The sequence below is a fragment of the Doryrhamphus excisus genome, chromosome 2 (assembly GCF_030265055.1).
Source record: "Doryrhamphus excisus isolate RoL2022-K1 chromosome 2, RoL_Dexc_1.0, whole genome shotgun sequence".
NCBI lineage: Eukaryota > Metazoa > Chordata > Actinopteri > Syngnathiformes > Syngnathidae > Doryrhamphus > Doryrhamphus excisus.
Window position 1 is genome coordinate 5,765,061 of NC_080467.1, and position 23,303 is coordinate 5,788,363.

At 40.3% G+C, this 23,303-nt stretch overlaps 3 protein-coding genes and 1 long non-coding RNA gene across 5 annotated transcripts in view; 3 read left to right on the forward strand and 1 right to left on the reverse strand.

The window, feature by feature from the left end:
- The window catches only part of mark1 (MAP/microtubule affinity-regulating kinase 1), a 44,684-nt gene extending 35,983 nt beyond the window's left edge, over positions 1–8,701 (forward strand). Inside the window, exons 12-19 of one of the 2 annotated variants that reach the window (XM_058056328.1) lie at positions 589–742; positions 2,119–2,300; positions 3,879–3,970; positions 4,047–4,187; positions 4,253–4,504; positions 6,066–6,092; positions 6,504–6,548; positions 7,497–8,701. In XM_058056328.1, the coding sequence (XP_057912311.1) occupies positions 589–742; positions 2,119–2,300; positions 3,879–3,970; positions 4,047–4,187; positions 4,253–4,504; positions 6,066–6,092; positions 6,504–6,548; positions 7,497–7,842 (1,239 nt within the window). In that variant the 3' untranslated portion in view covers positions 7,843–8,701. The remainder of the gene's footprint in view (positions 1–588; positions 743–2,118; positions 2,301–3,878; positions 3,971–4,046; positions 4,188–4,252; positions 4,505–6,065; positions 6,093–6,503; positions 6,549–7,496) is intronic. The other variant, XM_058056338.1, reaches the window with a different exon arrangement.
- Positions 8,702–9,535: 834 nt separating this feature from the next.
- On the reverse strand, positions 9,536–23,208 carry LOC131119961 (leucine-rich glioma-inactivated protein 1-like). The gene is made up of 8 exons (XM_058064875.1): positions 22,772–23,208; positions 22,583–22,654; positions 20,610–20,681; positions 20,453–20,524; positions 18,386–18,457; positions 17,721–17,890; positions 15,694–15,858; positions 9,536–13,880 (listed from the first exon to the last, which is right to left on the reverse strand). Exons 1-8 carry the CDS (start codon positions 22,960–22,962, stop codon positions 13,063–13,065), a joined length of 1,632 nt encoding a protein of 543 aa, XP_057920858.1. The 5' UTR covers positions 22,963–23,208; the 3' UTR covers positions 9,536–13,062.
- LOC131119963 (uncharacterized) lies at positions 16,209–21,987 on the forward strand. Its single transcript, XR_009126619.1, has 3 exons — positions 16,209–16,314; positions 16,515–16,655; positions 20,369–21,987. It is a non-coding gene; the product is annotated as an uncharacterized LOC131119963 (long non-coding RNA).
- myofl (myoferlin like) overlaps positions 22,581–23,303 on the forward strand; it is a 61,342-nt gene continuing 60,619 nt past the window's right edge. The window contains exon 1 of the mRNA XM_058064867.1: positions 22,581–23,206. The gene's annotated coding sequence lies outside the window, so the exon portion shown is untranslated. The remainder of the gene's footprint in view (positions 23,207–23,303) is intronic.

The window sequence follows — 23,303 nt, forward strand, 5'->3', positions numbered from 1 at the left end:
ATGAGCTGTCTTTCAAGTGTAAAAAGAAGCTAACCCTGTGTGAGACAAATACTAGGCCGGTATTATTGAAGCACGTGGTCTGGGAGGCTTTCACTGTTACAAATGTGTAAAAATGAGTTGAGCATCATAGAAGATATCATATATCTTCTTTTGACACGTGATGCAGATGTATATTCTCTATATCCTTCATGGTGCCCGGCCATATTGTGCTGATCAGCCAGGACATTTGAAACACTTATATGCTAGGACTACATTAAAAAGCCATAGCATTTCAGTATGTGGCATCAAACTATGGAATGGATTGAGTAAGGACCTCGAACAATGCACAACGATGAGCCAATTCAAGTTTAAATTATATTAGGAAAGCAGGAAGTGAACAAATGTAACAGTTACTGATTGTAAAAGTAGCAGATTTAATAAGTTTTGCTTCTTCCTACTCCTTTTGGACATGTGGAACTGTGAACTGATTATGTGATGCATTCAATTGTAATCTGATGCATGTTCAAATGAAATAAAACCATTAGCGTTACCATTACATGCAGCTAGCATATAATCCCTTTTCCCTTCTCTTTTTTTTTCCACGGACAGTTTGAGGGGAGCGAGCCCCTGACCAACAGCGTCCTGGCTCAGCGGCAGCGGCCGACCAGCGACATCAACAACGGCTCCAGTATTTCTCCAGCCCATCCAAAAGTCACACGGAGCATCTCGGCCAATCAGAAGCAGCGCCGCTACAGTGATCATGGTGGGGATGTTGTTGTTGATGATAACAATGATGGTGGTGGTGGTGGGGGTGTCGTAGAGAAGCTAAGTAACAGCATTCTACCCTGGTTCTGACAGTGATGCTGGGGGGGGGGGGGTTGTTCTTATTTAGCCATCGGTTTTTACACCATTGGGATTAAATTACACATGAGTGTAATCTGTGTTACCAACTGAAGTGGTGACTCAGCTGCAGCTTCCTTGTGGTGGGGGCGGTTCGTCTGGCGCCATCTTGTGGCTAGCTCCTTTATCACAGGAGCAGCACCTCATCGCATGAGGAATCAACAGCTTTGCTTTATTGACATTCAGCGTGAAATGTCAGTTGATGTGTGAATTTGTGGCTTTTGGTGGTTGGCTTGATGTTTTTCATAGAGATAATTTGCCTCATTCATCATTACAGGCAGTGCAGGTGAGGAAAAGTCTTGTTTTGTTTACAGTAATTCCATGAGTAAGCTCGCTTTTCATTGGCCCATGGCATGTTGTAGAAATACATTTAAACCAAAACATTCATTAATTCATTCATTTTCTACCGCTTTTTCCTCACGAGGGTGCTGGAGCCTATCCCAGCTGTCTTCGGGCGAGAAGCGGGGTACACCCTGGACTGGTCGTTAGCCAATCACAGGGCACATATAGACAAACAACCATTCACACTCACATTCATACCTATGGACAATTTGGAGTTGCCAATTAACCTAGCATGTTTTTGGAATGTGGGAGGAAACCGCAGTACTCCACACAGAGATGGCCGAGGGTGGAATCGAACCCTGGTCCTCCTAGCTGTGAGGTCTACACGCTAACCACTCGCCCGCCGTGCCGCCCCTAAACCAAAACAATGGAGCAAAAAATAAAATGTTGATATAAGTAAGCAATATTAACACAAAGCTTTATTATTATCATTATTTAAAGGCAGGGTGTCCAAAGTGTGGCCCATGGCACATTTCTGAAACTGGTGTCAATCTTTTTTTATTGAGAATGGATTTTACAGCATAAAGAACATGTATCGGAAGTATGGATAATTCTGTATCAATCTGCACTTTACTGGGTTAGTGGAGTTAACTATATTATCTAGTTAACTAGTACTAATACTAGTAGTACTGTGGAGATTTGCACCACTTTTCAAAATGAAGAATAATCAACTAAAAGTAGTAGGAAGTGCTAGCTATATAATGATGGAGTAGGATGAAGTCATATGTGTGTTCCCAGCGCCAAGTGAATGGGAAGATTAATTATTCGAGCGCCCGAGCAGCTCAGCTGGTACCGTCCTACAGAAGTACCCAGGGAATGAGGCGCGGTGTCCAAAAACATTTATGTTCTGTAACCTTTACACTGTGTCAACGTGTCGTCTTCCTGCGATTCTCCTAGTGGGCCCGTCGGTGCCGCCGGCCATGTCCTGTGCGCGGCGTGGTCAGGCTCTGAGCGTGGAGAGCGACCACCGGGAGGAGTGGGACGGAGCCCGTCGGCTGGAGCTCAGTACTTCCAAAGGGGATGTTCCCGCCTCACCGCTGGGAGTGCAGGAGCGGAAGAAAACAACAAGTAGTGTGGGGGTAAGCGCTCCAAAACAAAACAAGATCTCTATGAGAGCTCATATACAGTATATATTAGGGGCATCACAACCTGTCATTCAGATAAAAACTATATATATTTTTTATATAGTTTTTTTTTTAATAAAATTTAAAAAAAACAAGGATGAACAGTCTTGAACCAGTCATGATGTGCTATATATATCACTATATTGACACTTACTATGGTACCCATTATGTACTATGTTACCCATTATGTTAAGTTAAATCATATTAGGAAAGCAGGAAGTGAACAAATGTAACAGTTACTGATTGTAAAAGTACCAGATGGAGGGGTAGGATTTAATAAGCTTTGCTTCTTCCTACTCCTTTTGAACATGTGAAACTGGGAACTGATTAGTCTGAAGACTCTTCATCCTTGTTTTTTTTTTTTAAATAAAAGTAAAAAAGGTGTTTTTTAAATAAAAGTAAAAAAAAAAACAAGGATGAAGAGTCTTGAACCAGTCATGATGTGCTATATATATCACTATATTGACACTTACTATGGTACCCATTATGTCATTGGATGCTCATATCACCTCGTACTTTGGTACCGGACAAAAATAAAATAAAAAAAATAACTTAAATTATATTTGGAAAGCAGGAAGTGAACAAATGTAACAGTTACTGATTGTAAAAGTACCAGATGGAGGGGTAGGATTTAATAAGCTTTGCTTCTTCCTACTCCTTTTGGACATGTGGAACTGTGAACTGATTAGTCTGAAGACTCTTCATCCTTTTGTTTAAAAAAAAAACAAGGATGACAATCAAGGACTCTTCATCCTTGTGTTTTTTTTTTTTATAAATAATTTTTTTTAAAAACAAGGATGACAATCAAGGACTCTTCATCCTTGTGTTTTTTTTTTTAATAAATAATTTTTTTAAAAACAAGGATGACAAACAAGGATTCTTCATCCTTGTTTTTTTGTTTTTTTTTAATAAAAAAAAAAAAAAACAAGGATGAATAGTCTATATATCACTATATTGACAGTTACTATGGTACCCATTATATCATTGGATGGTCATATCACCTCCTACTACGGTACGTGACAAAAAAAAACTAAACTAATTTAAAAGTTTAACTATATTAGGAAAGCAGGAAGTGAACAAATCCTTGTTTTTTTAAATTTTATTAAAAAAAACAAGGATTTGTTGAAGAGTCTTGAACCAGTCATGATGTGCTATATCACTATCACATATATATTGACACTTACTATGGATTTAATAGGTTACTAGGAACTTACTAGGATTTAATAAGCTTTGCTTCTTCCTACTCCTTTTGGACATGTGGAACTGTGAACTGATTATGTGATGCATTCAATTGTAATCTGATGCATGTTCAAATGAAATAAAACCATTACCATTACCATATTCATGAATCAATCACGAGATTAACAAAAATCAAGTCCATAATACTGCCAAAGACAGCTGGGATAGGCTCCAGCATGCCCCCACCCTAGTGAGGATTAGTGATATGGAAAATGGATGGCTGTAAATGAGAATTGTTCAGTGCCTTATGATGTATAAAGTTGCGCAGTGTTCTTACCGTGTGTTTGGCCGCAGACCAACGGCTCAATGACTCGGAGGAACACGTACGTGTGTGAGCGCTCCTCCACCGACCGCTACTCGGCGATTCCCAACGGCAAAGACAGCAGGTAAAACGTGCACGCTCAAACGCCACCTCGTCGATTCACCGCCGTGGCATCCAACCTTCCCCCTTGGCCATTCCAGCTTAACCGAAGTATCGGGCAGCACCCCGTCCACCGCAGTCACCTCCACGCGGCCTCGCCACATCAAGTCCATGTCATCTTCAGGACACCCGTCAAAGAGCACACTGCCCCCCATCGATGACAACACCGAGCTGAAATCCAGGTGAGCGCTCGTTTTGACCGCCATTGAAAGGCGTCTTTACTCACGCTACATTCATGCTTGCGTAGCCCCTCCCCGCGTGGGCCCTCCACCTCGCCCTCCGCACACAGTATTAGCACGCCGGAGAAGAACCGCTTCCCGCGCGGCACCACCAGCCGCAGCACCTTCCACGGGGCTCAGCTGCGAGACCGCCGCAGCGCCACCTACAACGGGCCCCCGGCCTCGCCCACGCTGTCCCACGACACGGGAGCCCTCGCTCAGCAGCGGCGAGGGACCTCCACCGGCATCATCAGCAAGATCACCTCCAAGTTCGTACGCAGGTGAGTGAGGGGGGGCCACATGATTAGGTACACCTGCACATCTGTGTCAAAAAGTCTGCTTATTGTATTGGAGTACAAACGCTATCTGAAATGCTAAATATAATCATCATAATTATTATTAATACTGAAATTAGAGACACATACCAGGACATACTAAGACATACCAGGACACACCAGGACATACAAAGACATACTATGACATACCAGGACATACTAAGACATACAAAGACTTACCAGGACATACTAAGACATACCAGGACATACAGGGACACACCAGGACATACAAAGACATACAAGGACATACCAGGACATATTAAGACATACAGAGACACACCAGGAAATACTAGGACATACTCGGACATACCAGGACATACTAAGACATACCAGGACATACAGGGACACACCAGGACATACTAAGACATACTCGGACATACCAGGACATACTAAGACATACAAGGACATACCAGGACATACTAAGACATACAGAGACACACCAGGAAATACTAAGACATACAGAGACACACCAGGAAATACTAAGACATACAGAGACACACCAGGAAATACTAAGACACACCAGGACATACTAAGACATACCAAGACATACTAAGACATACCAAGACATTCCAGGACATACTAAGACATACCAAGACATTCCAGGACATACTAAGACACACCAGGACATACTAAGACACACCAGGACATACTAAGACATACCAAGACATACTAAGACATACCAAGACATTCCAGGACATACTAAGACATACCAAGACATACAGGGACATACTAAGACACACCAGGACATACTAAGACATACCAAGACACACCAGGACATACCAAGACACACCAGGACATACCAAGACACACCAGGATATACTAAGACATACCAGGATATAACAGGACATACTGAGACATACCAGGACATACCAAGAAATACTAAGAAATACTAAGACATACCAGGACATACTAAGACATACTTCATGATCTAAAATCCATACTCCAATCAAAGTATATGATCCATACATTGGATTCATTTCACGTCATGTTTGGCGTGTGATGAAGCATGATGGATGGTACACAGAGTGTAGGAATTGTTGATTGAATGCTTTTATGATTTGCTGTTTTTTTCTGTTCTTGTATATTAGCTTGGCTACCTGAATATAACTTTATTATTCAATGATTCATTTACATTCATTGATTTCACAAATGACTTCAATGTAATTCATCAATACATGAAGTGAATACACTACTTACTTGACACACATGCTGTCATTTCCACATGCTAGAGACTAGCCAGCAGGGGGCAGCATTGCACCGGCAAAATCCAAGGGAAGCATAAAGGAATGCTAACTTCCTCAGCATGCTTTGAGGGTGAAAAAGGATCCATTTAAGCAGTGGTTATCACTTGATCATCCTCTTGGAAATAAATCCGTACATTTTGGCATAGGATCATAATAAAAAAAGCTAGCATCCAGCGGTCGTGCCCTCAGTCAAAATGGCGGTTAGCGCTCACAGCTTTCCTTTCTTTTGTTTTCTTTTCTTTTGTTTTCCCTCCCTGGCGTAGGGCTCTGTCTTTCAGGTCCACTCGGAGGTAGGAGAACACTTTGTTCACCTCTTGTTTGTCCAAACAAGTGACTTCAGACATAACTCCTGGTGTACCCGCCCTTTCTACCACCTCCTTTGCTCACTGACACCCCCGTTACGCTGCCCCCCCTGCCCCCCTCCCCCGTCTCCCTCGTGTCCACTTGCCCGGAGACGCAACCTCTCACCATCTTAACTGTCCTACTAAGCCACCACATCCGCTTTCTCACATGGCGCACCGGCGGAGGCGCACCAGCCTCCATTGTGTGCTCGCCCCCGCCACCCTGGAGTGTGGGTGGATTCCTTCCTGGCATGAAGCCTGACCGCCCCCCCATCTCTTTCCCCTCTTGTGGCACTGAAAGTGGGGGTGCCGTCCTTCACCCCCCAACTCACCATTTCTTCCTGCTTTTTTGTATCCCAGGGTGCCCAGCGAGGGGGAGGCCAGCGCCAGGACGGAAGCAACCAGGTGAGATTCCCGGCTCTTCCGTTTCATGTGGAATCTGCAATCTTTGGAATGAATGGCAGTACGTGGTCGCCACCAGCAGGGGGAGACATTCATCTTTTTATTTCTATCTTTGTCGTCGCTTTTTATTGAAGACATTTTAATGTTAAATGAAATATATATTTTTATTTCTTTCAAGAAAACTCCAAAGTCATTTGCAACATTTAATTAATTTGTAGTTATTAAAAAATATACATAAATAAATAATAAAAATAATGAAAAATAATAATAATAAATAATAATAATAAAAGAAATAAATAATAATAAATCTTTGGAATGAATGGCAGTACGTGGTCGCCACCAGCAGGGGGAGACATTCATCTTTTTATTGAAGACATTTTGATGTTAAATGAAATATATATTTTTATTTCTTTAAAGAAAACTCCAAAATATTTTGCAAAATGTATTTAATTTGTAGTTATTAAAAAATATAGAAGTAAATATAAACAATATAAATAATACTAATAATAATTAATAATGATAATAAAAGAAATAAATAATAAATATTTGGAATGAATGGCAGTACGTGATCGCCACCAGCAGAGGGAGACATTCATCTTTTTATTTCTATTTCTTTGTCGTCGCTTTTTATTGAAGACATTTGAATAATGAAATATATATTTTTATTTCTTTACAGAAAACTCCAAAGTCATTTGCAAAATGTATTTAATTTGTTTATTTAAAAATATATAGAAATAAATATAAATAATATAAATAAATAATAATAATAATTTTAAATAATAATAAATAATAATAATAATAAAATAAATAATAATAATATAAATAATGAAAATAGAAATAAATCAAATAAAAATGATGATCTGCTGCATGCGGCGGAGAGTGACGGCGAGGTTCCCGAGGCTGGCCAAGTTAGCGTATCCGTTGAGATGACCTCTTCTCTTGCCGACCCAGGAGCACGTCGGGCGACACCAAGGAGGACGGCAGCCGCGACTCCAAGCCGCGCTCCCTGCGCTTCACCTGGAGCATGAAGACCACCTCCTCCATGGAGCCCTCGGAGATGATGCGGGAGATCCGCAAGGTCCTGGACGCCAACAGCTGCGATTACGAGCAGCGTGAACGCTTCCTGCTCTTCTGCGTGCACGGCGACGCCCGCCAGGACAACCTGGTGCAGTGGGAGATGGAGGTGTGCAAACTCCCCCGCCTCTCGCTCAACGGCGTGCGCTTCAAGAGGATATCGGGTACGTCCATCGCCTTTAAGAACATCGCCTGCAAAATTGCCAACGAGCTCAAACTGTGACGGCACGTTCGGCGGAGCGGACTGTTGAGACGCCGTGGTCTCGTCACTGGATTCCCTCAGCACTGAACGTCCTCGCTGCGCATCGCCAGGGTGGCCCGGGCTGGCGGCGTGCAATACTGGCCACGAATGTACTCGCTGCGAAGGAGGACGTCCTTCAACTTTCCCTCTTTTATTTTATTTCCCGTCCTCCGTCCACGCCCTCATCGACATGCAGTACGCAGCTGAACATCCTGCAATAATTTTATTTCTTTTGTTGTTTTTTTTTTTTTTTCTCCAAACAAGATCCTCGCTGAACTGCAAGCTCGACTCGCCGCTTTTCCACCCGCGTTACGTAATACGTCAGGCTGGAGCTCCTACTAAAAAGCCTGTGAAAAGAATTGTACTGTATGCATAACATCTGCAGGTACTGTATATTCCATTCCTTTGTTGTGTACAGGATTGTCATTTCTCTGCTAATATTATTCACCTCTTTTTTTATCCTTGGTTGATGTGTGAGGTGCGTTCAAGAGCCACCGAATAGTGGATTTTCATTTCATTTCATTCGGAAGAAGAAGTCTCGAGTCACATTCACTTTAGTTTTCCCCTTTCAGCAGCAGGGGGCCTCGTGGAGACTCCCGCTGCACTTGCACAACTCTTTAGACCCTATGCACCTGCTGTCCCCCCCCCCCCCCCCCCTCCATGCATGGAGGGCGGGCTGAGAAGAAGAGGCTTGATTGATGGTGCAGGTGCTTGTGTGTCCATCCTTTTTCTTTTCCTCTTTCGTTCCTTTTTTCAGTTCAGCAGATTCTATTGTATTTATTCCATTACCTTGTCATGTGCTGCTTTGTAGAAATGAGGTGTGCACTTTGTCGGAAGAAAATAAAAAGGATTTTATTTGTTTGTATTATTTGTTGCTTGTCACTGAGTAAAAAATATATTTTAAAAAATGTTTTCATTTAAAAAATGGTTAATATTTTTTACATTATTTTTTAATTTAAAACCATTTAAATAAAAAAATACTTTTTTTTATTGAAAAATGTATTTTTTATTAAAAAAAATAATAATTAGTAGTAATATTGAGTAATATATTTTATTTTAAAAATGTAATTTAAAAAAACATTTTATTTAAAATGTTTTTATTATAGAAATGTAATTTATTTTTAATAAAAAAAATAAAATTAACATTTTTAGTAGTAATATTGAGTAATATTTTTTATTAAAAACATGTAATTAAAAAAAATATTTTTTTTATTAAAAAAATGTTTTTTTATTAAAAAATGTTTTTTTTATTAAATAAATGTAATTTTTTAATTAAAAAATATTTAATTTATTTTTTATTTTAAAAAATTAAATACATTTTTAGTAGTAATATTGAGTAATATTTTTATTTTTAAAATGTAATTTAAAAAAATATTTTTTTATTTAAAAAATGTTTTTTTAAATTAAAGACATTTAAAAATGTATATAAAAAATTGTATTTATTTTTAATTTTAAAAAAAATAAATATATATTTTTTGAATAAAAAAAAATATTACTCCTGTTTAGGTGTGTTCTGAACTCCTGTTTCCATGCCAGTGTCTCAACTGAGACAGTAAACGAGTTGAGACTGATTCAACAGCGCCCCTGCTGGTTTCAGACCAGCATTACACTCAATTGTACCCCAGTCAGGGTTAGACTTGAGGCGACAAGGACCAGCGTGTTTGATGGTTCAAGCTCACATGTGAAAAGCTTTTATTGGAAGAGCAAAATGTCAGTCAACTTCATCCTAATCGTGACACTCTCACAACTACTCATTACATTTGAAAATACATTTATTCTTCCTCAAGGGTGTCCAAAGTACGGCCTGCATGCCGAAAAAACTCAAGGTCGGGGTGGCTTTGTAGAAAAGAGTCTCAGGGCCACAATTTTTTATTGAATTAAGTTATGAATTTAACCAGAAAATGATGTAAAAAAAAATCCCAACATAACATTTTGTTTTTTTCTTTTTCCTGCAAAGTGTGATTAAAATATCAGTTTTTTAAAATATGCCTCTTGTGGAAAAAAAATAGGATCTTTTCACCCCACCCCACCCCAAAAATACAGCTTTCTACCTGAAAATATATATTTTTCTGCATGACTTTATATCTTGTAAACACTTATGTATTTGAAATACTTCAAATATATGACTTGCTGTGGTGAACCCTGAAAACGAGAATAAATTCCTATTTTTATTAAAAAATTTTTTTTATTTTATTTAAAACAGAAATGTAAATTTGTATTTGTCGTATTTAAAAAAAAACTTTGGAGGGAAAAACTAATTTGAATAATTTTATATTTAATATATTATAATTATTATATTTAATATTATTTAATATATTTATATTTAATATAAATAATTATAATTATTTTTTATGTTCATATTTTATAAATATAATTTTTAATATATTGTAATAAAACTTATAATAGCTTGTCATTTATTTATTCTCATAAAATTAAAACCTTTGTATAATAGTATATATTTGTTTTCTCATTTTAGTGTGGCTATGCATAACATGCATATGGATATGTTTAATGATATCAACAATATGATGCATGGATATGTTTAAAGAAAAAAGGCTTTGTATCAGGGCAGACTCACATGCCGAGACACCCCGAGGCGGGCATCATTTGAATATTCTTAGTATAAAAGCGATATCTTATATTTATTTAAATTTTTCAAATATTCCACAATCCGTAAACAACAACCGCTATGGGGCCCCCGGGCCGGACTTTGGACACCCTTGTTGTGTGAGACTAAAGGTTGAGGTTTTGACAAAGTCATTTATGGCTTTTACAATTCAACTAATTGATTATCGACTGTAACGAGGCAAGCGTCAATTCGTTGACGAAAAAAAATGAACGTTCTCTTGACAAAAATGACTCGTTCTAAAATAGAATCAACATGCTGCTGGAAAACACCTGATACAAACATTCACCAGGAGTTCGATACCCGACTGCTGTTACGTACAAAAGCTTCAGTGTTGTTGTTTTGTTTTTTTTTACAAATTATTTTGGCAGAAAAAAATGTAAACATTTCTCTTTTTTTTGGCAGACTGAGTTTCTCAAAGTTTGGCGACCTTTAGATAATATACGTGACATGACGAAGGGATGAGATGCATGCATCACGCTGGAGCCTCCAAAAGTTCATCAAGTTACATCAATTAGTCTGTTCCGGGGTCAAGCTGTGTCCGCCACAGTACTTGAATAGTACTGATTTGTACATTGTAAGTGCTGTTTAAGTAACATGTTACTTGGTAAAATACACGTAAAAAGTTTGTTCAAGCTCGTCATTAGCCAAGTGCTATTTTTTGTTAGCTTGGTCAAAGTACTTGGATTGGATATTTTTACTTCAGAGGCGAACTCTGCCAAAGACATGAAAGAACAAGTTCAACTCCAAGGTGAAACTGTCAAAAATGTACAAGGATTTGCATTGATTCATTAACGAGACAGTAGATTAATTAATTATAGTAGATTGATAGCCTTTCTTGACACGTAAAAAGTTGGTCCAAGTGCTATTTTTTGTTAGCTTTGTGAAAGTACTTTGATTATTATCGGATTGGATATTTTTACTTCAGAGGCGAACTCTGCCAAAGACATGAAAACACAAGTTCAACTCCAAGGTGAAACTGTCAAAAATGTTGAAGGATTTGCATTGGTTAATTAATTATAGTAGATTAGACAGTAGATTAATAGCCTTTCTTTACATGTAAAAAGTTGGTCCAAGTGCTATGTTTTGTTAGCTTGGTCAAAGTACTTTGATTATTATCAGATTGGATATTTTTACTTCAGAGTCGAACTCTGCCAAAGACATGAAAGCGCAAGTTCAACTCCAAGGTGAAACTGTCAAAAATGTTCAAGGATTTGCATTGGTTAATTAATAATAGTAGATCAGACAGTAGATTAATAGCCTTTCTTTACACGTAAAAAGTTGGTCCAAGTGCTATTTTTTGTTAGCTTTGTGAAAGTACTTTGATTATTATCGGATTGGATATTTTTACTTCAGAGTCAAACTCTGCCAAAGACATGAAAGCACAAGTTCAACTACAAGGTGAAACTGTCAAAAATGTTCAAGGATTTGCATTGGTTAATTAATTATAGTAGATTAGACAGTAGATTAATAGCCTTTCTTTACACGTAAAAAGTTGGTCCAAGTGCTATTTTTTGTTAGCTTGGTCAAAGTACTTTGATTATTATCGGATTGGATATTTTTACTTCAGAGTCGAACTCTGCCAAAGACATGAAAACACAAGTTCAACTCCAAGGTGAAACTGTCAAAAATGTTCAAGGATTTGCATTGGTTAATTAATTATAGTAGATTAGACAGTAGATTAATAGCCTTTCTTTACATGTAAAAAGTTGGTCCAAGTGCTATGTTTTGTTAGCTTGGTCAAAGTACTTTGATTATTATCAGATTGGATATTTTTACTTCAGAGTCGAACTCTGCCAAAGACATGAAAGCGCAAGTTCAACTCCAAGGTGAAACTGTCAAAAATGTACAAGGATTTGCATTGGTTCAATAACAGACAGTAGATTAATTAATTATAGTAGATTAGACAGTAGATTAATAGCCTTTCTTAACACGTAAAAAGTTGGTCCAAGTGCTATTTTTTGTTAGCTTGGTCAAAGTACTTTGATTATTATCAGATTGGATATTTTTACTTCATTTTGTACCGAGCAGCCAGACCCTGTCCTACGTCTCAGTTCCACTTCTACGGTTATTTTTTTAAATGTCTTTGTTAGGCTCCTGTGGTGGTGTCGCAACGCACAAAAAGCCAAATAAAAAGCAAAACAGTTGTGGAACTGATCTTTCCCATGCTCGATGAGGCATCTTTTTTTTCTGTTTGATGGTTCCACTCCACACTCGATATCAGAGATAAAAGTATTTACATATATTTTTCCAGAACATTCTCCTCAGGGGACGTCGGATTTTGGAGGTTCCACTGTCTACTACGGGCAAAAGTATCGGGACACCTACGCCTATGAGAGGTATGTTTTTCCACAACATTCTCCAAATTATAGCTCATACAAGGGGTCAGTGAAGGCATCATGTCATGTTAATCGGTCATGTTCCAGGTCCATCAAGGAGCACTTGAGAACCCTGACCTCACCCCGTCCCGATATTTTTGCCCGTGAAATGCGGTTGAAATGCACTTTCGAAAAGAGTACACGTAAAGAGAAAAGAAGAAGAAGGCATGCCTCCCGTCTGCGGTGCGGTCGCTAAGATCAGACGCTAAGATCGATGACCAGGTGCTCGTAAATCTGCGTCTTCCCTTTAAAGCTGGACGCCAGCAGGAACTGGCGGTTGTCGATGGAAACGGGCGAAAAGGCCCGCGGCGCCTGGATGTTGAGCTCCTGGAAGTGCACGAATTCGCCCTTCTTGGCATCCCAGCGGTACACCTGCGTGAAAGAGTAGTCGCTTCCCAAGATGGCGTACTGCCAGCTGCCCACGGAGAAAGGCTGGAAGACCATGGATCCGCGAGACGGCATGGTCTGCAGTTCCCGAAAGAGAGCACCGTCCCAACGCATCACCTTGGAGTCGCCGATGAAGCGCGTCAGGCAGATGTAAAGCTCCGACTTGACCTGGAAGTGCTTGACGGCGTAGACGTCCTCCATTTCCGGGATGTCGGTGCGTCGGTCGAAGAGCTTGGTTCCTTTGTTCCACTGGTAGATGACGGGCCTCTGGGAGCTGCTGGACAGGATGAGGTGAGGCTTGGACGAGATCTCCATGTACTCCACGTCCGTGTCGCGGTACCACGGGTGGAGCGACTGGTGCGAGTAGAAGCCGTTGCCGTTCCACTTGTAGATGGTGGTGGAACCCGCCTTGGAGCTGTCGGCGATGACGAAGAAGGACTCCCCGTCGATGCGGAACGTCTCCACGTCGTTGGGCTTGCGGATTTTCAGGATGTCGATGCCTTGGAGTTTGATGAACTTGTTGGCCGACGTGTCACGCTTGTAGATGTGGGAGCCGCCGAAGAGCTGGGCTACAATGATGAAGAGCTGGTTGTCAATCACCAGAGGCTTGCAGATCACCGTGGACGTGCCTGTGGAAGAAGACGCGTCAACGTAAGTCAGTCAACGGGATTTCTTCCCAATGTTGGATCTGAAGGACGTTTCAGTAGAGGCTCAACATGCAGAAAGCACAAATGGGACAAAAGTTCTGATCAAAGGTTTAGGACCATAGCTAAAAAAAACCCCGAAACTATTATAAAATAAGAATAAAATAAAGTAAAGTAACGATAAAGGCTCCAGGAAGTGAAGATGACTTCATGGAAGGCATCCACTGTCTGGAACTGATGGCCATTTCTGTCAATCTTCTACTAGTAGCTACCTAATTTTGCATTTATGCATTTTTGGCCTTGTGCGACTTATACTCCGGAGTGACTTATGTATGTTTTTTTTCTACCTAATTATGCATTTTTGGCCTTGTGCGACTGATACTCCAAAGCGACTTATATAAAATATGTTTTTTTTCCCCCCATTTTCTACCTACCTAAAAAATTATTTATCCGCAAAAAATGCGACTTATACTCCAGTGCGACTTATGTATGTTTTTTTCTACCTAATTATGCATTTTTGGCCTATACTCCAGAGCGACTTATGTAAGTTTTTTTTCTACCTAATTATGCATTTTTGGCCTTGGGAGACTTATACTCCAAAGCGACTTATATAAAATATGGTTTTGTTTTTTTTTTCCCATTTTCTACCTACCTAAAAAATAATTTATCCGCAAAAAATGCAACTTATACTCCAGTGCGACTTATGTATGTTTTTCTACCTAATTATGCATTTTTGGCATTGTGCGACTTATACTCTGGAATGACTTATGTAAGTTTTTTTTCTACCTAATTATGCATTTTTGGCATTGTGCGGCTTATACTCTGGAATGACTTATGTATGTTTTTTTCTACCAAATTATGCATTTTTGGCAATGTGCGACTTATACTCCGGTATGACTTATGTATGTTTTTTATCTAACTAATTATGCATTTTTGGCATTGTGCAACTTTTACTCCGGAGCGACTAATGTATGTTTTTTTCTACCTAATTATGCATTTTTGGCATTGTGCAACTTGTACTCCGGAATGACTTATATGTTTTTTTCTACCTAATTATGCATTTTTGGCCTTGTGCGAATTATACTCCAGTGCGACTTATGTATGTTTTTTTCTACCTAACTATGCATTTTTGGCATTTGTGCGAATTATACTCCAGTGCGACTTATGAATGTTTTTTTCTCCCTAATTATGCATTTTTTGGCATTGTGCGAATTATACTCCAGTGCGACTTATGTATGTTTTTTTTCTCCCTAATTATGCATTTTTGCCCTTGTGCGACTTATACTCCAGTGCGACTTATGTATGTTTTCTCCAACCTAATTATGCAATTTTGGCATTGTGCGACTTATACTCCGGAATGACTTATGTATGTTTTTTTATACCTAATTATGCATTTTTGGCATTGTGCGACTTATACTCCAGAATGACTTATTTTACTTATGTTACGCTAATCTTTAAGCGGCAAGAGAATTATTTGAAATTTGGGTCACCTTCTTTTACGAGTACTACCACAAAAAGTTTATTCCTCTCTCGTAACAACTCTACTGTTCCAAGGACGAGATGTTCCTTGCAGCACATTAGGATCTAATTTGTCTCCCAGGGATTCATAGTTTGTGTAACTGTCACATGTTCACATGTGGACAGGATAAACAGGACTGACATCATCTTGTAGTCATGTGATGGTGATCTCATAGATGATGTTGCTAGCTTCTTGTGTCTCACAAGAGGGGAAAATATTAGAAACAGTTCCCGGTGTGATGCCATGCAGGGCCGCACCGTATTTGTTATTTGAACTTACTGTCAATATCGTCAAAGTTCCTGAAGACCATCTCCACGTGATCCCACTCCATGAAGCTACATTTGCCAATGAAGGGCTGAGCAAACACCACAAACTGGTCCTCCCCGAAGGAAAAGGCCTCCACTGATATGGATTCGAACTTGAGGGACTGGTAGGAGGCGAACTCTGCCAAAGACATGAAAGCACAAGTTCAATTCCAAGGTGAAACTGTCAAAAATGTACAAGGATTTGCATTGGTTCAATAACGAGACAGTAGATTAATTGATTATTGTAGATTAGACAGTAGATTAATAGGCCTTTCTTTACATGTGTTATGTCTTTGGGTCAAAGACATTAATAATTCATATTTTTCACAAGTTAGTTAAAATGAAAGTAATAAATAGCTAAAAGTCCTGATGAATGTTGTTCAAAACGCAAAGGTTAAAAAGTTTACAGAGTGAGACATCTTCTATAGAAAGTATCGTTTTGGACCACTAGAGAGTGCTCTCGCATATAGACAAGCTTTGTCGTTTTCTCTCGGTGAAAAGCAAGCTTGACTCACGGCAGAAACAAAACGGGAAAACCTAATAAACACGCTGAAAGTTGCTCTAAACGCTTGTTTCTTGGGAAATTATCGTCTTTGTAAGTATATTGGTGTATAAAGCACTTATATAGATGTATTTTGTATTTCAAAAGTTGTACTTGTTTGTCAAGTTCGCTAGCTTCATGCTACTGCTAGCTTGCATTTGCGGTTAGTGTACGTGTGCTAGCTAACTGTTAGTTGATGTGTGTTTAGCCTGAGCAGTATTGGAATTTTATTTCATTTTTTCTGTATGTTTCAGTTACCACTTTTTTTTTTTTTTTACAAAAACGCTTCATAAAGCAAGAAAAGCAAGCCTTGTGTGCGGAGTTTTCTTCATTGGTTCGCTGGCTGTCTAGCGGCACACAGACACCTGTTGTGAGGACAGGACAACACGTAAAAGGTTCGTCCAAGTGCTATTTTTTGTTAGTTTGGTCAAAGTACTTTGATTATTATCGGATTCGATATTTTTTACTTCAGAGTCGAACTCTGCCAAAGACATGAAAGCACAATTTCAACTACAAGGTAAAACTGTCAAAAATGTTGAAGGATTTGCATTGGTTCATAACGAAACAGTAGATTAATTAACTATACGTAGTAGATTAGACAGTAGATTAATAGCCTTTTTTTTACACACAAAAAGTTCGACCAAGTGCTATTTTTTGTTAGCTTGGTCAAAGTACTTTGATTATTATCTGATTCGATATTTTTACTGAGGCGAACTCTGCCAAAGACATGAAAGCACAAGTTCAACTACAAGGTGAAGCTGTCAAAAATGTTCAAGGATTTGCATTGGTTCAATAACGAGACAGTAGATTAATTAATTATAGTAGATTGGACAGAAGATTAATAGCCTTTTTTTTACACATAAAAAGTTCGTCCAAGTGCTATTTTTTGTTAGCTTGGTCAAAGTACTTTGATTATTATCTGATTCGATATTTTTACTGAGGCGAACTCTGCCAAAGACATGAAAGCACAAGTTCAACTACAAGGTGAAACTGTCAAAAATGTTCAAGGATTTGCATTGGTTCAATAACGAGACAGTAGATTAATTAATTATAGTAGATTGGACAGAAGATTAATAGCCTTTTTTACACATAAAAAGTTCGTCCAAGTGCTATTTTTTGTTAGCTTGGTCAAAGAACTTTGATTATTATCGGATTCGATATTTTTACTTCAGAGTCGAACTCTGCCAAAGACATGAACGCACAAGTTCAACTCCAAGGTGAAACTGTCAAAAATGTACAACGATTTGCATTGGTTCAATAACAAGACAGTAGATTAATTAATTATAGTAGATTAGACAGTAGATTAATAGCCTTTCTTTACATGTAAAAAGTTGGACCAAGTGCTATTTTTTGTTAGCTTGGTCAAAGTACTTTGATTATTATCGGATTGGATATTTTTAAACCTCCAATATTAAAAAAAATACCAAAATAAATTACTACCCAACCAAATTTGACCCAACCTGTGGTGATACAGTCAAAGGCCTGAGGTATCAGGTCGTTGATCCTCTTGTCCTGCAGCGCCGACGGGCCCTTGCAGTAAATCTGATCCACGGTAGCGTTGGTGCTGTAGATCCACTCCACCAGCCACTTGAGCTTACAGTCACAAGTGAACTGGTTCCCTCGCAAGTCTCTGGAAGTAAAAAGTAGTTCACAATCTGGTGTGACCACCACCGAATTCTCTGAAAAGCTTCCGGAGACCGCTTATGGTAGCAAAATGAACGATTCATTATGGACAATTTGGAGTCCCAAATTAACTTAGCATGTTTTTGGAATGTGGGAGGAAACCGGAGTACCCGGAGAAAACCCACGCATGCACGGGGAGAACATGCAAACTCCACACAGAGATAGCCGAGGGTGGAATTGAGCCCTGGTCTCCTACCTGTGAGATCTGCGCGCAAACCACTCGACCGCCGTGCAGCCATTAATATTTCAAATTCATGCTAATAAAATAGCATATTTTTCCAATTAACCTAGCATGTTTTTGGAATGTGGGAGCAAACCAGAATACCCGGAGAATATCCTGACTGTGTGGCCAACATGCTAACTTAACTCGTGGTTCATGTTTGCATATTTTTGCACCCACGCATTGTGAGGTTTATGCGAGGGGAACAGAAGGCGGACTTACACTTTTGTCAGCGCCTCCAGACCTTTGAATAAATCTTTGGGGAGCGTCTCCAGATTATTGTAAGCCAAACTCCTGAAAAAAAACAAAAAAAGACTGTTAGACACCTCCCTTTTTTGCCTCCTCATTAAACGCTAATGATAAACATGCTAGGTTGTGCAATAACAACACCTCAAGCAGATGTTTGTAGCGTGTTTTTCTTGCCCGAGGATACTCCAGCACAACAATTTTGTGGGGATTTTCCTAGACTTAAATCCTAATTTTAATCAACATACAGTGTTTATTGAAATACTGTAAGGGGGGGGGCGTATTCAGTCATTTGGGGGCCCGGGGCAGAGCCCCTGAGCGGGCCCCTCTTCATCCCCTCTACAACTATTTCTACTGTTTTATTGTGTTTTTAAATAGTAATGTTTATCTTCTACTAAGAATTGTCAATATGAGAAACTTCTCCTATTTTAACGCCTTTCCTGTAATGCAGCGGTGGGCAAACTACGGCCCGGGGGCCACATCTGGCCCGCCAAGTGTTTAAATACGGCCCGCACATTTCATTAAAACTTAACATATAACCTGAGCCAACCTTTTGATGGTTTCGCTTTTTTTTATTTATTCATTCATTTTCTACCGCTTATCCTCACGAGGGTCGCGGGGGGTGCTAGAGCCTATCCCAGCTGTCTTTGGGCAAGCTTTTTTTTTTTTTCAATTTGGTTATTTGATGTGGTCTGCTGTTTACAAAGTGCTCCTGAAAAAAGGGACACAAACACATATAGCAGGTTGCATGACACTTTTACAGATATAATTCCTGGTGGACTGTTAAGAATTATTTGTGTAAAATATATAGTTTGGCCCCCCGTCAATTTTGTTAAATAAATGCTGCCTGCGAGTCAAAAAGTTTGCACACCCTTGCTGTAATGGATAAGAACTCGAAAACAACCTGGCGTTAGCACTCCCATCTTGGTGATGATAAACATTCTCCTCGGCTGTCACTGCTGCTGTCGTCAGTCCACGATTGTCGTGATTGGGTAAAAAGGTCGACACTCAGGGTACAAAAATATGTCGTTTTCTACACCAGGAACCCTACTTTGCTTATCACTGTTTGGTCAGGAAGCAACGCACACGTGTGAGCATGGACTTACAGCCGTGCAGCAAGTGCGAACCTGCACCTACGTTGCCAGACGGCTTGCGCTGCTCCGAGGAGGCTTGTCTATAATATATGACTTATATGGGGAACCGTTAATTCCAGCACCAGCAGCAGCAGTACTGCATTATTGATAAGAACCAAGATGAAAAGGATAGAAAGCCCTCATGTGAGGCAGTACCACGTCCACGCCCCCCCCCCCCCCCGCCCCCCCAATATTGAAGGACATGCCATGCAATTAAAGCTATAGTGCCTCAGGCCAGTTAGTAAACATAATCGTCACCTTGCACAGTAAAGACTAAAATCGAAAATGGATGGTTGCATCCCAAAATGTGTTGGTTTTGCTTGTGTGGAAATATGATTGACTTCAGTTTATATGCTCCTATCAAAATTGCAAGAATGTACATTTTGGAATGCTGGATCTTAAGGAAGTTAAGTTAAGCGTCAAATAGAAAAGAAGAAATGGGAGTGGGATTTAAAAGAAAAATTGAGGAAGCAGTTTATTGCAAACAAGCATTATGGTGAAACAGGCTGTTCATTAGCTGCTCCAAAGTTTTTTTTAAATGATGGAAAAGCGAAAGATCAGTCAAAATGCTCCAAAATGGCCGACACTGGAAGGGGGGTCTTTTAAAAAATGTCTGCTACTGGATTACTTTTTGTTTTTGCTCACTCAAGGTTGTTTTTGCCTCACTCCCTTTTCTTCTTTTTGAATTTTGCACCCCAATTTGGAACCTCCTTAAGAACCAACAGTATAAAATGTACATTCTTACTATTTTTCAACCAGTCTTAAGATTGTGATCAGGAGTGTAAATATTAGAACAATAGACTTTGATTCGTTTTTTATCCGACAGATGAACATCTTGCAAACTGGAAAGACTCCCGATGCAAAGCATGACTTTTACAGCAGCATATTTTCTGGAGGCTGTCATACTCACAGATGCACTAATGTTTTCAGTCCACGGAAAGCGTACGGCGATATGGAAGTGATTTGGTTGTTTTCGATGAACCTTTAGAGGAGGAAAAAAGACAAACGTTCAGCCAATTGATGAAGAAGCCACTCTAGAAGAAGAAGAAGGTGTGGTCCGTACTTACAGATACTCCAGATGAGGAAGACCCAGGAAAGCATCCTCGTTTATTGACTCCAGGTTATTGGCGGTGAAAAGGCTGCACACAGAGAGATCACCACTCGGAATTCTACTATTTGAAGTCATCAGTCATGCCATTATTTACCTTTTTGTAAACTAGTTTACAAAAAAGGTATGATCTCATTCATTCAAACAAAACAAAAACTTAAATTATATTAGGAAAGCAGGAAGTGAACAAATGTAACAGTTACTGATTGTAAAAGTACCAGATGGAGGGGTAGGATTTAATAAGCTTTGCTTCTGCCTACTCCTTTTGGACATGTGAAACTGTGAACTGATTATGTGATGCATTCAATTGTAACCTGAGTTGTGGACTCCTATAGAGCAGCTACGCACAATAACTCGCACAGAAAACGTTCTAGTTCTTCCAGAATCTGCACCCATTCAGCTGGATTTCTTTGGATTTTGTGGTTCCAGTGAAAACGGTCTGTTTTAATGTATTCCACCCACGGCCCGCCTCAGGGCGCACAGAAAACATTCTAGTTCTTCCAGAATCTGCACCTATTCAGCTGGATTTCTTTGGATTTTGTGGTTCCAGCGAAAACAGTCTGTTTTAATGTATTCCACCCACGGCCCGCCTCAAGGCACGCCCACCCTGCTGTGGTAGGTCACACCACCAGTGTTTGGTTTGTGTTGGATCCTGAATCCGATCCTTCGAGGCGTCTCTGAATGGTAAGTAGCTTTAGCATTTTAACCTTTAGCATCGGTAACGTGTCATGTGCCGTTGTGTAGAGCCACTGGTTGTTTTGTGACCTTATTCCCATCATGTTACTACTTTGTCCCCACCTCATATTCCAAAAATGACAACATATTTTTCTTGTTTGTTTCTCATAATATTACAATGTTTGTGTTTGTGTTACTTTTTCCCATTTGATTACAACTTTTTGCTCTGAAAGCAATAGTTTTTATTTTTCTTGTGTAACCTCACCATCAGCACTGGAGTCCATAGGCGACAACTTGGACCACTAAGGACAGTTCTGCTTGGATTTCGGTGATGAAGGTACCGTAGTTGTACTCATGTGAGTAAAGAGTTTTGGCTTCTCAGAACAAGTTCAAAAGATGACTCAATACTTAGCATCATAATAATGCCTTCTCAATAAACACAAAAACTAAGCGGAACTACGTTCTTCATCATGGAAATGCTACCAGAACTGGCCTCAGTAGACCAAGTGGGGGGTCCGTGGCCCTTAATGGACGTCATACAACTTTATGTCATTCATTCATTTTCTACTGCTGTTCCTCATGAGGGTTGCGGGGGTGCTGGAGCCTATCCCAGCTGTCTTTGGGCGAGAGGCGGGGTACACCCTGGACTGGTGGCCAGCCAATCACAGGGCACAACAACCATTCACACTCACATTCATACCTATTTGGAATCGCAAATTAACCTAGCATGTTTTTGGAATGTGGGAGGAAACTGGAGTACCCGAAGAAAACCCACGCATGCACAGGGAGAACATGCAAACTCCACACAGAGATGGCCGAGGGTGGAATTGAACCCTGGTCTCCTAGCTGTGATGTCTGCACGCTAACCGACGTGCCAAAAACTTGAATATTTTGACTTTATTCTTCCTAAAATGACTGCTGATTTTTCGATATTTGCTGTTCTTTCTTGTTATATTAGATTATGAGAATGTCTTGTGTGCCGCAAATGGCCGCCGGCCCACACTTTGGACACCACTGAACTGGGGATTAAGATTAAAAGACACCTGCATAATTTATACGCTTTTGTAAAGATAAGAACGCTCGTTGGAAAGGTTTGAATTCCAAAAATATACGGCCTTCATTCCCACGGCTGTAGTGTAAGCACTGCACTGCATCACACTGACAACTGTTTCTAATATTTGCCCCCCTCCTGCAGCTTCATGAGGTAAATATTGGAATCATGCAGCAAAAAACATGGGGGGGGGGGGTGTTTCTCACAGGAGGTGCAGAGCTGGCGTGTGGATGAAGCTCTCCTTGGGGATCTCTGTGAATTCAGACTTGACGAAGGACCTGAGCAGAAGAAGGGAATGTAAAAGGACTGCAATGCACCCCCCCGGAAACAGGAAACATACAAACAGGCGTCAAGACGACGAGTACGAGTACGAGTAGAATATGAGGCTGCCTTACAGCGAGATGACATCCGGAGGGAAGGTGCGGGGGATCAGGCCGGCGCTCTCGCAGAGCGCGTTGTCTTTGGTGCAAGTGCACGACGCGGGACACCGAGGCTGCCTGGCCCGCTTGGAGTCCACTTGCAGCCCCACGCACGCCAGCACAAGCAAGGCGAGCCACGGGGATGCTCGGCGCGATGTGGGATCCATCCTCGCTGAACCGCCTCGGGACAGGACCCGACCTCAGGACTGGCTCTCCACCACCAGCAGCACCAGCACCAGGTTGCTGTTTATCCGGAACCGGGGCTCCACCGAGCGGTGCAAACACGCACAAACAAGCCTCTGTGGTGGAGATCGACCAACGGATCACTCAAGCGGCGTGGGCATGGGGGCAGGTGGGAATCCCAGCGGGAGCAGACGGAGCATCTCCATCCAATAAAAACCACGCCTTATGGTTTGTGCTCTCTCTCTCTCTCTCTCTCTCTCTCTCTCTCTCTCTCTCTCTCTCTCTCTCTCTCTCTCTCTCTCTCTCTCTCTCTCTCTCTTTCTTC

Excerpts from the sequence above, each read along its gene's own strand:
- LOC131119961 (XM_058064875.1), bottom strand. The coding sequence starts at position 22,962 with ATGGATCCCACATCGCGCCGAGCATCCCCGTGGCTCGCCTTGCTTGTG. Across the intron at positions 15,859-17,720 it reads CTTTGACTGTATCACCACAG|AGTTCGCCTCCTACCAGTCC; the intron begins GTTGGGTCAAAT and ends TGTCTTTGGCAG. Across the intron at positions 13,881-15,693 it reads GAACTTTGACGATATTGACA|GCACGTCCACGGTGATCTGC; the intron begins GTAAGTTCAAAT and ends CTTCTTCCACAG.